Source organism: Dendropsophus ebraccatus, chromosome 8 (genome assembly GCF_027789765.1).
Source record: "Dendropsophus ebraccatus isolate aDenEbr1 chromosome 8, aDenEbr1.pat, whole genome shotgun sequence".
Taxonomy (NCBI): domain Eukaryota; kingdom Metazoa; phylum Chordata; class Amphibia; order Anura; family Hylidae; genus Dendropsophus; species Dendropsophus ebraccatus.
Window position 1 is genome coordinate 118,325,137 of NC_091461.1, and position 15,541 is coordinate 118,340,677.

At 42.1% G+C, this 15,541-nt stretch overlaps 1 protein-coding gene across 1 annotated transcript; it reads left to right on the top strand.

The window, feature by feature from the left end:
- Window positions 1-8,545: 8,545 nt before the first annotated feature.
- Window positions 8,546-14,893, top strand: LOC138799862 (cytochrome P450 4A24-like). Its single transcript, XM_069981573.1, has 12 exons — window positions 8,546-8,768; window positions 9,327-9,471; window positions 10,649-10,693; window positions 10,791-10,918; window positions 11,559-11,683; window positions 11,783-11,934; window positions 12,199-12,305; window positions 12,388-12,578; window positions 12,839-12,972; window positions 13,857-13,921; window positions 14,075-14,154; window positions 14,603-14,893. The coding sequence occupies exons 1-12, from the start codon at window positions 8,592-8,594 to the stop codon at window positions 14,778-14,780; spliced, it is 1,527 nt and encodes a 508-aa protein (XP_069837674.1). The 5' UTR covers window positions 8,546-8,591; the 3' UTR covers window positions 14,781-14,893.
- Window positions 14,894-15,541: the final 648 nt, after the last annotated feature.

Here is a 15,541-nt window from a genome sequence, read left to right on the forward strand (position 1 = left end):
TAACACTGCCACACACTGTACCTCCTAAATATAACAATGCCACACACTGTACCCCCTAAATATAACACTGCCACACACTGTACCTCCTAAATATAACACCGCCACACACCGTACCTCCTAAATATAACACCGCCACACACCGTACCTCCTAAATATAACACCGCCACACACCGTACCTCCTAAATATAACACTGCCACACACCGTACCTCCTAAATATAACACCGCCACACACTGTACCTCCTAAATATAACACCGCCACACACCGTACCTCCTAAATATAACACTGCCACACACCGTACCTCCTAAATATAACACCGCCACACACCGTACCTCCTAAATATAACACCGCCACACACCGTACCTCCTAAATATAACACTGCCACACACCGTACCTCCTAAATATAACACCGCCATACACTGTACCTCCTAAATATAACACTACCACACACCGTACCTCCTAAATATAACACCGCCACACACTGTACCTCCTAAATATAACACCGCCACACACCGTACCTCCTAAATATAACACTGCCACACACCGTACCTCCTAAATATAACACTGCCACACACCGTACCTCCTAAATATAACACCGCCACACACTGTACCTCCTAAATATAACACTACCACACACCGTACCTCCAAAATATAACACTGCCACACACCGTACCTCCTAAATATAACTCTGCCACACACCGTACCTCCTAAATATAACACTGCCACACACTGTACCTCCTAAATATAACACTGCCACACACTGTACCTCCTAAATATAACACTGCCACACACCGTACCTCCTAAATATAACTCTGCCACACACCGTACCTCCTAAATATAACACTGCTACACACCGTACCTCCTAAATATAACACCGCCACACACTGTACCCCCTAAATATAACACTGCCACACACTGTACCTCCTAAATATAACACTGCATACACTGTACCTCCTAAATATAACACTGCATACACTGTACCTCCTAAATATAACACTGCATACACTGTACCCCCTAAATATAACTCTGTCTTCCGCACTGTCCACAGCAGATGCTGCTCCGGCCTCTGTTCATCAGATCATAACCTGCAGCAGAAACCCCAGTATGTACAGATCAGCTGCCTGAGTCTATTTGTATCCGGTTATAATGAAGAATAATGGGAGGAATTAGGACATAAGTCGTCTGCGGCTCATGGAGGTGAATGGAGTTCTGCTGCTGCTGGTAAACTCCGGTAACCTCTGCTGATCCTGTACGTATAGGAGACGCCTTCCCATCACACACACCCGCAGCAGTGTAAGAATAATAGTGGCCGCTATGTGTCTCACTGAGAGTCCATATCTGCTCTATTCAGTCTATTCATCTAGTTACTCAGGATTCCCTGATCAGTCCTCGGGGTCTCACACACACACACAACCCCCCGAGACCCAACAGGTCAGAAGAACAGCGCCTCAATGTGTTTAGATACTAACAGCAGAACTGTCACTTTGTTACTGATTGAAGCTGAAGACAAAAAAAAAGGAAATATTTATACAAATAAATTCACTTAGCAACTTCGTCTCCTTCTCCTGATAGGCTGCTCTTTCCTTCCCATTGTTGACAGACTACTGACCACCACTCTGCTCTAAAAGCAGTGGGCTGCCTGGTGTGTATATAGCTATAATACAGATGTACAGAGATATACTGCATATATACTGTAATATATATATATATATATATATATATATATATATATATATATATATATTCCAGACCACTGCTTTTAGAGCAGAGTGGTGGTCAGTAGCCTAGACAGCGAGCAGTCAACAATGGGAGGGAAAGAGGGAAAGAGCAGCCTATCAGGAGGAGACAAATTTGCTAAGTAAATTTACAAAAAATATTTCCTTTTTTTGTCATCAGGTTCAGTCAGTAACAAAGTGACAGTTCTGCTATTATTATCTACAAAGGTAGTTGTTGTATATAGCAGATAACGTCTATATACCGCGGCTGTGCCTGGATTTTCCCGTCATGGCGAGTGGTTAACCGTCCGGATGCCTCTCTCCCTCAAAATGCATTGAAAGGCTATGTTCACACAACGTCAAAAATGGAGAAAAAACATCCGATTTTGTATTTTAAAAAAATGTCCGTTTTTGCAGCAATTTAACTGACTTCAATGTAATTGCATTGAAGTCAATGGAAAGACGGACGTCCTATGCACACAATGCATTGAAAAACTGACGTTTTTGCCACAGACGTCAAAATAATGACCATGAACATTATTTTCGGACGTTTTTTGCAAATAGCGGACGTTTTGTATTAGTTGTTCACACACAGTTCTTCTATTCTCATCGTTCTTTCTCCGTTTTTACTATTAAATTCAATGGATTTTTTAATTAAGCCACAACCAAAGGGCAATTAGTAACCCCCAAACTAAGATAATGTGCAAACACCCGGGGATGCCAGGCTTTGAAAAACGTCCATTATTTTAGACTCAAAATAACAGACGTTATTTTAAACGGAGCTGGAAAAAAAATGTTGTGTGAACATAGCCAAACGCTGTATGTATGTATGCATGTGTGTATTTATGTATGTATGTAATTATTTATTTATGCAAGTGTGTATGTGTGTATACAGTATATGTATTACATATCAGAGTACATTATGGAAACATATACAGAAAAACATATAAAATATTATTATTATTATTATTATTAATAATAATAATAATAATAATAATAATAATAATAAAACATATAAAAAGTAAAATATAAAAGTTATACATAAAAGTTACAAAAAAATTAAAGTTAATAGACTCATGTATAAAGTCCATAGTAAATGAGAGCAGAGGTCGGGAGTTTTTCTTCCTTGTCCAGGAGGTGAGCTGAGTTTAGTTGCTGCAGATGGAGGTGACACACCCGGACGTGACAGACGCTTCCACCGCCGCCTTCTCTCCACATAATAATGGGGAATTTCTAGGATTCATGATGCAACAAGCCTATAATACAGTAACCGGAAATGCACAATAACACCCATAGCCGAGCACAGACATAACAGACGTACTACCTGGAGAGATCATCTGAGGTTGTTCATAGTAACCAGATGGCCCAGAGGTAGAATCTGCAGTTACAGGACCCATCTACTGTAATACTGGTGTCTTCTCATGTAGTGAAGGGGTCCTTGGATTCATTTTAAAGAAGTAATTTTGGATTTCTTTCAAAAAACAGCGCCACCCCTGTCCTCAGGCTGTGTTTGGTATTACAGCTCAGGGCCATTCACTTCAATAGAACTGGGTTGCAATACTACACCCAAACTGAGGACAAGCGTGGCGCTGTTTCTGGAAGAAAGCAGCCATATTTTTCTAATCCTGTTTAATCCCTTTAAACCCTAGATACAATTACTACCTCTGCACCCTGTAGTATCCTGTATCTGAACTGATTAAAGAGGAGGGTGGGCTCCGTGGGTGCAAGTGCTATCTATTTTACTAAGTTCTGACTGCAGCGGGCACCGTCATGGCAGCGCCGCTCTTGTAGATTGTATCTGGTATTGCAGTTTATGGTCATTTAAAAGAATAAGCTGAAGATGCAATACCAGATACAGCCAAGGGTGGCGCTGTTTCTGCAGGGGGAACAGATACTTCCTCCTATTCCAGGACGACCTCTCTAGTTGCCAGACATTGGTGTTCCTAATGGTGCGTTTACATGCAGAGATTTATCTGACAGATTTTTGAAGCCAAAGTCGGGAACAGACTACAAACAGAGAACAGGTCATAAAGGAAAGACTGAGATTTTTCCTCTTCTCAAATCTGTGTAAACGCACCATAAGACTGAGGGCAGAGTAATTTCAGTAATAACATAAAGCAGGGCCGGTACTATAATCCTCAATGGATGGAATGATGAGACACTGCTGACACCTCACACTATTGTCTCCTCAGTCACTACCCTGATAATTATATATAATCCCACATATATGATGCATAGGACGGGGCCTGACACTTGGCTCTAATCGGCAACGAGCCAAGATATTAGAAAGGAGGGAGATATTTCAGGAGTCACATCACTGTGTATATAGGAGTGTGAGTAATCCGATCCACTTTCATAATAATAATAATAGTAATAATAATAATTTACATTATATATTATTCTGTTAAAAAAAATAAGTCTTCCAGTACTTATCAGCTGCTGTATGCCCTGTAGGAAGTGATGTATTCTTTCCAGTCTGACACAGTGCTCTCTGCTGCCACCTCTGTCCATGTCAGGAACTGTCCAGAGCAGGAGAGGTTTTCTATGGGGATTTGCTGCTGCTCTGGACAGTTCCTGACATGGACAGTGGTGGCAGCAGAGAGCACTGTGTCAGACTGAAAATAATACACCACTTCCTACAGGACATACAGCAGCTGATAAGTACTGAAAGACTGGAGATTTTTTTTTAAATAGAAGTAAAATTACAAATCTACATAACTTTCTGACACCAGTTTATTTGGAAGAAAAGTTCTTGGGACTCCGTGTACTATCCCGGCACCCCCTCTAGCGGTGTACGGTCGTGTCACATAGCGTTATTAGCTGCGTGCAAATAATTCCCATTGGCATCTGCTCCACATTGTGTTCTGTGTAACCTCCTCCTTGTCTCTAGGAACGCCGCCAGCTGGGGCATCAAGTACCTGTAAAGGTGCAATAATCAGCTTAATTATAGAGAGTATCATTACTAGAACTAATGGGGTGTAACCCTGTGTGCTGGCATGTATAAGACACCTGCGGGTCCAGTCAGCATGTAACCCTGCCAGGTGCGCCCAGTCCTTGGCATCACTCATACTAGAGTCATGTGAGTGCACAGTGTTATATACACAGAATAGGATACAGGATCGGCTCCATTCACACATCACATATGTGTTGCAGCATTTCACCAAATGTGAGTGAATCCGCAGCTTAAAAATCTATAAAAAATTTAGGTTTAATGTGGATCCCCTGGGGTGGTGGTGAATGGAGCAGTTCTCTAGTCAGTAGATGTTTTCACTTAAAGGGGTACTCCAGAGGAAATTTTTCTTTTTCAAATCATCTGGGGTCAGAAAGTTATATAGATTTTATTTTTTTTTTTAAATCTCCAGTCTTCCAGTACTTATCAGCTGCTGTATGTCCTGCATGAAGTGGTGTATTCTCTTCAGTGTGACACAGTGCTCTCTGCTGCCACCTCTGTCCATGTCAGGAACTGTCCAGAGCAGGAGAGGTTTTCTATGGGGATTTGCTGCTGCTCTGGACAGTTCCTGATCCTGAGTAGAGATGATCGAACAGGGCCAAGGTTCAGGTTTCCCATGGAACAGGAAGACGGCGGGAGTCAAATGCCGATGGTTCAGGTTCATACGAACCTGAACCTCGGCCCTGTTCGATCATCTCTAATCCTGGGCTGCTATACTTCTAATGCCTTACTGTTCCAGTGTTCCGGAGTGCCAAGTTATGGCCTGCTAAACCACAAGCAGTATGACTACCACTCAAGGGACCCAGCCTGTCCACACTGAGGGGGTCATCTTCAAGTCTTCCTAGTCCTGCTATCCACAGTTTCCAGTCAGTGGTTAGAGAAGTGCTTCTCGCCTGTGTGCCCCTCTGCAAGTCGCTGAGTCCTTCGTCATATTTCGATGGTCAGCTCCTTCAATATTTAAAAACTCAACCTACCCGCTTGTGCAGTGATATCCGTATTCTCCAGGCGAACGGCTGACAGATCTAATCTCAAGCTGAACGCACCTTGTGATCAGGGACTTTCTATACCGTCTGTACTGTAACTTTAAAAGAACTGTTTAGTAAAGTTTATCGTTCTGCAACTACCCTGCACTATGTGGGATATTTATGAAGGCTATGCCACTGGCGTATACCAGGTGGGAAGCACAGACCTGGCCCTTCTCCCTGGCGTACACCTGCCATATCCTCCGCTTGCCTGATGGGGGGGGGGGGGGGGGCAGTCCTGCCGGGACTCTCATCATTCATCTGTAATTGGGAAACCTGGCAGAAAGTCCCAGCGGGAGACAAGGTCTCTACAACCTCTTTAGTCAGGGGATGGGAATCATGAACAGAGAACACTCCTCAATTAAAGGGGTACTCTGGAGACTCAAAACTTTTTATTATTATTATTATTATTATTATTACTTTGTAATTTACCATCATTAAAAAAAATATATATATATATGTATATATATATATATATATATATATATATATATACTGTATGTATATATTCTTCTGTTTATTGGAAGCGGTTAGGGACATCCCCTTCTGTCCAGGTGCCTTGTGCCTCTATATATCAATCTATCTATCTATCTCTCTCTCTCTATCTATCTATCTATCTATCTATCTATCTATCTATCTATCTATCTCCTATCTATCTATCTCCTATCTATCTATCTATCTCCTATCTATCTCCTATCTATCTATCTATCTCCTATCTATCTCCTATCTATCTATCTATCTATCTATCTTCTATCTATCTCCTATCTATTTATCTATCTATCTATCTATCTATCTATCTCCTATCTATCTCCTATCTATCTATCTATCTCCTATCTATCTATCTCCTATCTATTTATCTATCTATCTATCTATCTATCTATCTATCTATCTATCTATCTATCTATCTATCTATCTCTCTCTCTCTATCTATCAATCTATCTATCTATCTATCTATCTATCTCTCTCTCTCTATCTATCAATCTATCTATCTATCTATCTATCTATCTATCTATCTATCTCCTATCTATCTATCTATCTATCTCCTATCTATCTCCTATCTATCTATCTATCTATCTATCTATCTATCTATCTATCTATCTATCTATATTGGACATAGTTCACATTATTCTATTATTTAAAGCCCTGAACATTTCTATCCCTGACACCAGTGATGTCACTTCCCGGTTTGTGACAACTCAGTTCACCTTATAACGTGTTTTACAAGCTACATTTAGTTTTATTACTATACAGGTAACATGTGAAGACAGGAGTACAATGTACAACAATCCTATATCCAAGAACGGACACGGCCGCAGGGTGGATGTTTCATCGTTCTCTCCTCACTATCTGCTGCCAGCCTAGTCCTGGCTGCTATCACAGCAACCATGTTAAAGGGGTACTCCGGAGAAAATCTTTTTCCTTCAAATCAACTGGTGTCAAAAAGTTATACAGATTTGTGGTGCGTTCACACCTACAGGATCTGCAGCTGATTTTCTGCAGCAGATTTCATTTAAATAACTGAACACAGCATGAAATCTGCTTCAGATCTGCTGCAGATCCTGTAGGTGTGAACGCACCCTTGTAAAATATTTCTATTTAAAAATCTCCAGTCTTCCAGTACTTATCAGCTGCTGTATGTCCTGCAGAAAGTAGTGTATTCTTTCCAGCCTGACACAGTGCTCTCTGCTGCCACCTCTGTCCATGTCAGGAACTGTCCAGAGCAGCAGTAACAAATCCTCATAGAAAACCTCTGCTGCTCTGAACAGTTCCTGACATGGACAGAGGTGGCAGCAGAGAGCACTGTGTCAGACTGAAGAGAATACACCACATCCTGCAAGACATACAGCAGCTGATAAGTATGGGAAGACTTGAGAGTTTTACATAAAAGTAAATTACAAACCTATATAACTTTCTGACCAATTGATGTGACAGAAAAATCTCTTCACCGGAGTACCCCTTTAAGTGTCCCTGCATACAGAGACATGGTGGCGCCATTATGATCAGTGGTGTGATATGGTATACTGCTTTCATAGTGTGCCCTTCTGTGTCTGTGTTCTTGAGCTGGCGGTATCTCTATGTTGGCGGCCACTATGTCTGATCCATCAGAGCCATACACACAAATCATAGAGCCTCTCCTGAGGACACCCCCAAAGTGTCTGTTCGCCCCCATCACTTGGAAATCATAAGGATTTATACAGCTAGTATCGAATTCAAGCACTGAGCTGCTACTGTTCTTGCTGCTGTCTAATATTTACAATACTGACAGCTTCCCCCCAGCTTCATAGATGGTTAGAGATATAAAAGAAGCCTTGATTTACCTTTCAGGGACAGTAATGATCATCAGACTGGCACTGCCTGCAGGTACACAGGCCACTATCTCCCTCTCTTCTGCACTGAGCACATGTTAAGCCCCACCCCACTCCCTGTAATACGTCTTGCTCCATCTGTTAATAGAGACAGATTTCCCCTAACAACAGGCAATGGACATCAGATTGCATAGAAGTGCAACACTTAGTGGCCATGAGTTTAGAGGTTTTTTCTGGGGTGAGAAGTCACTTACTAAATGTAGGTCATCAAAGAATATTGGGAGATTTCAGCTCTGAAGCTGAATAATGAGAAGATATATATATATATATATATATATAGAATTGCTAGTTAAGCAGTTTCCTTCCATGCAGGTGAGAGGTGAACCCGCTTGTTCTCTAAGAACACTAACATGACAAGTTGCCTCTAGTAATCGTTTCATTACTGATTCCGCTGATTCATGGCATGAATGATGACATTTTTGGTCCACACCCTCTGGTTGCTATTCATATATGGGACGCCCCCTCCTGCCATCACTGACATATATAAATGCTGGATGTTGCTGCATGGACAGTACTGAGCATTACTGCTTACCCCAGACATGGCGTCCCCGTCCCTGCCCGGACTCCCTGAGCTGTTACACTGGGCGGCCTGGCTATGCGCCCTCTACCTGCTCTATAGAGTCTCCAGCTTCTACCTGACATACAAGGAACTACAGAGAGCATTCAGCGCCTTCCCGGGTCCTAAGCGTCACTGGCTATATGGCAATGCCCTAGAGGTACGTAGCGTAATACTATATAGTTTATAATTCATTGCGGCCTTTTTTTTTGCAGCGCTGGGGGCACATGTTTTTTTTTTTTTAAAGGGGTTGTTCACCAAAAAAAGGTTTTCTGGTGCCAGAGATTTGTCATTTACTTCGGTAAAAAAATGTCTAGTCTTCCAGTACTTATCAGCTGCTGTATGTCCTGCAGGAAGTGGTGTATTCTTTCCAGTCTGACACAGTGCTCTCTGCTGCCACCTCTGTCCATGTCAGGAACTGTCCAGAGCAGTAGCAAATCCTCATAGAATCTAGACAGTTCCTGACATGGACACAGGTGGCAGCAGAGAGCGCTGTGTCAGACTAGAAAGAATACACCACTTCCTTCAGGACATACAACAGCTGATAAGTACTGGAAGACTGGAGATTTTTTAATAGAAGTAAATTACAAATCTCTGGCACACGTTAATTTGAAAGAAAACAATTTTTGGTGACAACCCCTTTAATATCATCCCATAGTCCACATGTTTTTCGAGGCACCGGGTCTATATAACCTTTTTTTTTTTTATTATTTAATAGTTCAAACAGGAAGAAAAACATTTGGATAAAATAGTTGGTTACGCGAACGAGTACGACTACGCCTTCCCCATGTGGCTGGGAAAATTTACTCCCACTCTCTTTGTCACTCACCCGGACTATGCCAAGGCCATTCTGTCCAGGCAAGGTGAGGATCTAGAACACTCTACCCGTTCTCTATAGCACAACATGGCGGGAGATCCAGAACATCCTCCATTATATTCAGATTTCTTTGGAATTGCCTCATATAAAGGACCTCTCTCAATGAGGAGAGTGGCTGCCAAAGGTGTCTCTCTCGCTCTCCCTCTCTCCCTCCCTCTCTCTCTCTCTCTCTCTCTCTCTCTCTCTATCTATCTATCTGGAGGACCCAGCTTGACCACGCATTACATAAATTGACTTCAAAATTGATTGCCATGTAATGCTTCATGTCTCCTCTAGGGGCACTGCAGTGCAAACACTTATAACCAGGTTGCTGGAGGTTAGAATAACAGGAGAACCCTTGATACACTTATTTTAAAAGGTGTATTTCCAGTAAAAATTATTTTTTTTTAAAGGGGAAAGCACTTTAAATTTATGCCATCGAATGAGCATTAAGTAGGAGTTTGGTGACTGCCACTTCTGCAATACCAGAACAGATTGAAGGCTCCAGCCATTGCACAGTTAACTTAAAGGGGTAGTTCACGAAAATATTTTTTCTTTCAAATCAACTGGTGCCAGAAAGTTATACAAATCTCTTATTTATTTCTATAAAAAAAAAAAAAATCTCAAATATTCCAGTACTTATCAGCTGCTGTATGTGCTGCGGGAAGTATTCTTTCCAGTCTGACACAGTGCTCTCTGCTGCCACCTCTGTCCATGTCAGGAACTGTCCAGAGCAGGAGAGGTTTTCTATGGGGATTTACTGCTGCTCTGGACAGTTCCTGACATGGACAGAGGTGGCAGAAGAGAGCACTGTGTCAGACTGGGAAGAATACAGGACATACAGCAGCTGATAAGTACTGGAAGACTGAAAACTTTTTTTTAATAGAAGTAGATTACAAATATATAAATATATGGCACTTACTGGCACCACTTGATTTATTTTTGCGATATTACCCCTATAACTCTGTTCCATCCCCCTAAGACATTTCCATGTACCGGGGATGGCTGCTCCCTATGTTGTAGCATACGGCTCCTCCTCACTTTGGAGAAGTTAATGAAGAGGAATAGGAGACCTGGGTGCTACATGCCGCTGATCGGTGGGCGACCCAGAGATGTAACATTGATCACCAAACCTGTGCCTAGCTCTCTGCCTATTACTTACACAATCCCATTGTCTCTTGTAGATCCAAAGGACAACATTGCCTATCGCTTCATAACCCCGTGGATCGGTACGTAGCTTGAGAAGATCCGTCATTCTTCCTATAATCAGTGTTCTTCTCCAGCCTCATACTTTGACATTGACCTTTTGACCTTTGCGTCGTGCAGGAAAGGGGCTGCTGACCTTATCGGGACAGAAGTGGCTCCACCACCGGAAGCTTCTCACCCCCGGCTTCCATTATGACGTTTTAAAGCCGTATATCCGAGTGATGTCCGAAAGTGTCAATGTCATGCTGGTAAGGACGGGAAATGCCTGGCACTTAAAGGGACAGTGTCATCCGAAAATGACTTATTGTATAAATAATATTTTAATGTTTAACATATTTTTAAGAATTTTTGGTGACATTTTTTCTAATTTTCCATTATAAAATAATCCTGACATCTTGCAGTTCTCATTCTCGCCACTGGGGCTAAAACTAAGTTGAGACTTCCTGTTGTGTCTATGGTGATAAGAGGAGGCTGCAGTAAAGTGATCTGAACAGCATTGCAGCGTCATGTGACACCGGTAGATAGAAGAGACAATAGCAGCTCCCTGTGGAATGACCTCTTCACAGGTCACAGAGCGCGCTCAGTAATGTCTCACATTCATCCCAAGGGGACAGAGTCTGTCTATTGTCCTCTATATCCATGAGTCTTGCTGTAAAGCATGTCACTAACTGCTGGTAAAAACAGCTCAGGCAAAATGGTCGCCACCATATCAGGGAAATAAATAAAATTACAGTCAGAAAATAGAAACAAATGACAAAGAACAAGTTTTATCCAGTTCTTAACTCCAGTCACACCACAGTACCGATCTGTTGGCCGGAGTGGCATGGTGGTAACCTATTATCTGAATAGGCAATAAGTTGATTCAACTTCTGTTCTCTTCTTTGTCAGGATAAATGGGAGAAGATGCTACCGGAGAAGAAACCAGTGGAGCTTTTCCATGATGTCAGCCTGATGACCCTGGACACCATCATGAAATGCGCCTTCAGCTACCAGAGTGACTGCCAGATGGACGGGTTAGTACTGGATCTGGTCTCTTTAAAATTATACATAGAAACTATAGGCCAAAACCAAATTTTTGGCATCCATGATAACTACCATTCCCTTCTCCGCAGCGAGAACGACTACATCAAAGCCGTATACGACGTCTCCTACCTGGTGAATTACAGGGCCCACCGTGTTCCCTATCATTACGACTTCATCTTCCACTGGAGCCCCATTGGATTCCGTTTCCGCAAGGCACTTAGGATCGCACATGAGCACACAGGTCAGTACCGAGTCCAACTTTTTGAATAGCTTGAATAGCTTCTTCAGGGATTGACTTAGGACCTTAATATCTCACGATCACGTACGCCATTCAGAATGACAGGTGCTACAATGGTGTCCATGCTGGTGGTCACCGATGTGCGGCTCATTAGAATTTTTGGGGAAATTTTTACAAATGTTTTTTGAATTTTTTGGATTACAAATTTTCAAATTTTTTTCCGGCAGAGCGATAACAACAATAATCAACATTTTTTTTTCCTTTTAGAGAAAGTCATCAAAATGAGACAAGAATCTCTTAGGCAAGAAAGTGAACTTGAGAAGGTGAAGCAGAAGAGACATCTGGACTTTCTCGACATCCTCTTATGCGCCAAGGTAAGACACGGCTCATACCCACCAACAAAGCTCCGCACGTCTCCGATATGTGGCTAATGTATATGGAACTTCACTACTTCAGGATGAAAATGGCCGTGGACTCTCTGATGAAGATTTGCGGGCGGAGGTGGACACCTTCATGTTTGCAGGACACGACACAACGGCCTGCGGCACCTCCTGGATATTATACTGTCTAGCTAAGTACCCCGAGCACCAGGCGAAATGCCGGGAGGAGGTTAAAGAGGTCCTGGGAGATCGGAGGATAGTGGAGTGGTGAGAACTTGTTTTGTTCTTTATACCTTTAAGGTTTTAGGTCTACAGTTAGTGAACTCAATGGGTGTGTAGTGAGCGCCCCCCTCTGGGGGCTGCAGGGAAATGTTTGCATGAAGGAAGGGAAGCCCTTCATAGACCCTATGGATATGCCTCTATGAAAAACATGACCTATCCTGAGGAAAATCCCTTTAAGTCTCCCCCATTGCCTTACTAGTAAACATACAATATAACATATTACTTTTTCATGTTATATTGTACAGGGAGGACCTGGGGAAGCTGCCGTATACCACCATGTGTATAAAGGAGAGCATGCGCCTCTACCCGCCTGTACCAGGAATGGCTCGGGAACTTAAAGAACCAATCACATTCTGTGATGGGCGGAGCCTGCCCAAAGGTCGGTGACAAATTTAAAAAATAAAAAAAATTTTAAAAAAATTCTATATGGAAACCTAAATTCTATATAACGCTGCATTCTATGAAGACAAAACTGTTCAGTCCAGCACTTTCATCTCGTAAAACGTCTTTTTTTAATTAATCCAAATGAAAAGCTGTCAAAAAAAGATTGGACATAAAAAGAATTGCGCTGTAGCATAAAGCGAGAGAAGCATTTCAGTAATACTGACGTGTTTCAGGCCTTTACGTTCCTTAGTCATAGGGTTCTATTACACGGCCCGATCAATAATGTAAACAAGCGCTGATCTGCTAGATTGGCGCTCGTTTGCTGAGCCTGTTACACGATTTGATGACCGCTTAGTAAGGGCTGTAGATACATATATATATACATATATATATATTATTATTAAATTATTATATATATATATATATATATATATATATAGTCAGCGATGTCCGTGCAGCCCTTGCCCATAACTGTTATATATTACCTCTCCACACTCCCGGTCTTCTCCTGCCCCCTGCTTTCACCCCCGATGCCGCGGCAGCAGCTTCAGAGCAGTCCCTGAGCTAACAGGCCGCTCAGCCAATCACTGGACGGGAACAGTGCTGCCAGTGATTGGCTGAGCAGTCTGTCAGCTCCAAGACCGCTCTGAAGCTGCAGCCGCGGTGCTGGGAAGGAAGCAGAGAACAGGAGAAGACCGGGAGTGTGGAGAGGTAATGTATAACAGTATTATTGATTTTTTTTCATGTGCTGCATGCTGTAATGCAGTTCTTTATAGCTCTATTTTTTTCTATTATTTATAAATAGTTTTTCTCTGCGCTTTGGTTAAAATTGCTTATTCACTCAAAAAACTACAATCCGTCCCTCCTTTCCCTTGGCAGGTGCTACAACCATGATCAGTATATACTGCATCAACAGATGTCCCAGCGTGTGGGATGACCCTGAGGTAGGCCGAGTGTCTCCTCCACCATCTAGTATGGGGGATGCAGTAGAATTTTTCATACTCGTCTTCTACTTCCATTGATATAGATGTTTTACTTGATCTAAATGCATCTTTATATTATTTATTGTTAACATTGCGTCATTTATTATTTTTAAGGTTTTTGACCCAATGAGATTTTCACCAGACAACCCTAAAAGACATCCACACGCCTTCCTGCCATTCTCTGCTGGATCAAGGTAAAGTAAATCCCAGGAGACAGAGTGTGGTGATGGAGAGATGAAACAACAGTGTCTCCTTTCCCCTATACTACTCAGGAGAGGCTGTTGTTTCCCTGCCCTTGGTCAGGTGATCACTGTGTGATGTCAGTGGTGGGCGGGGTTGCAAAGGAGGTGTTACAGCTTGCCTGGCAACAGAACAGACAGAAATCATGTGACCTCAGAAGGGAGGGGGAGGACAAAGGAGTAGAGACAGAGTGGAGAAGCTAGTGAGGATTTTCAAAGGCTTCAGGGTTAAATCTTTCTTAACTGGAGTTCCCCTTTAAGATGCCCCTTTTAGTCAGAGCAGCTCCCTTACATATACACTATAGGATGGTAATACTAGCTGTATATCTCTGCTATATACTGTATACTGCATTGTACGACCAGCGGGTGAATGATCATCTGACGCCTGTCTTCTGCCTCCCAGGAACTGCATTGGACAGAACTTCGCTATGAACGAGCTGAAAGTCGGCGTCGCTCTGACGTTACGGAGATTTTCACTGTCTCCAGTCCCAGGCAAAGAACCCCTAAAAGTCACTCAAATCGTCCTCCGCTCTCTGAACGGTATATATGTGAATATGGAGAAAATACAGGAAGAATCCTAAAATCTTTGGGGGAAATTTTAGAATTTTTTTATATATCAGAATTATTATTATTTATCCTGGTTTAGTTTCTGTAGTTTTTTCAAATATATTCAGAAATAAAAGTGTTACTTTAAGGATGGTGAGTGTCCATATATTACTGCCATGTATGGTAAGTGTCAATACATTACTGCCATGCGTGGTGAGTATCTATACATTACTGCCAAGAATAGTAACTGTCTATACATTACTGCCATGTATGGTGAGTGTCTATACATTACTAACATGTATGGTGAGTGTCTATACATTACTGCCATGTATGGTGAGTGTCTATACATTACTGCCATGTATGGTGAGTGTCTATACATTACTAACATGTATGGTGAGTGTCTATACATTACTGCCATGTATGGTGAGTGTCTATACATTACTGCCATGTATGGTGAGTGTCTATACATTACTGCCATGTATGGTGAGTGTCTATACATTACTGCCATGTATGGTGAGTGTCTATACATAACTGCCATGTATGGTGAGTGTCTATACATTACTGCCATGTATGGTGAGTGTCTATACATTACTGCCATGTATGGTGAGTGTCTATACATAACTGCCATGTATGGTGAGTGTCTATAAATTACTGCCATGTATGGTGAGTGTCTATACATTACTGCCATGTATGGTGAGTGTCTATACATAACTGCCATGTATGGTGAGTGTCTATAAATTACTGCCATGTATGGTGAGTGTCTATACATTACTGCCATGTATGGTGAGTGTCTATA

Coding starts and splice junctions, on each gene's coding strand:
- LOC138799862 (XM_069981573.1), top strand. CDS start 8,592: ATGGCGTCCCCGTCCCTGCCCGGACTCCCTGAGCTGTTACACTGGGCG. Junction 12,306..12,387: donor ACATCCTCTTATGCGCCAAG/GTAAGACACGGC, acceptor TCACTACTTCAG/GATGAAAATGGCCGTGGACT. Junction 13,922..14,074: donor GCGTGTGGGATGACCCTGAG/GTAGGCCGAGTG, acceptor ATTATTTTTAAG/GTTTTTGACCCAATGAGATT.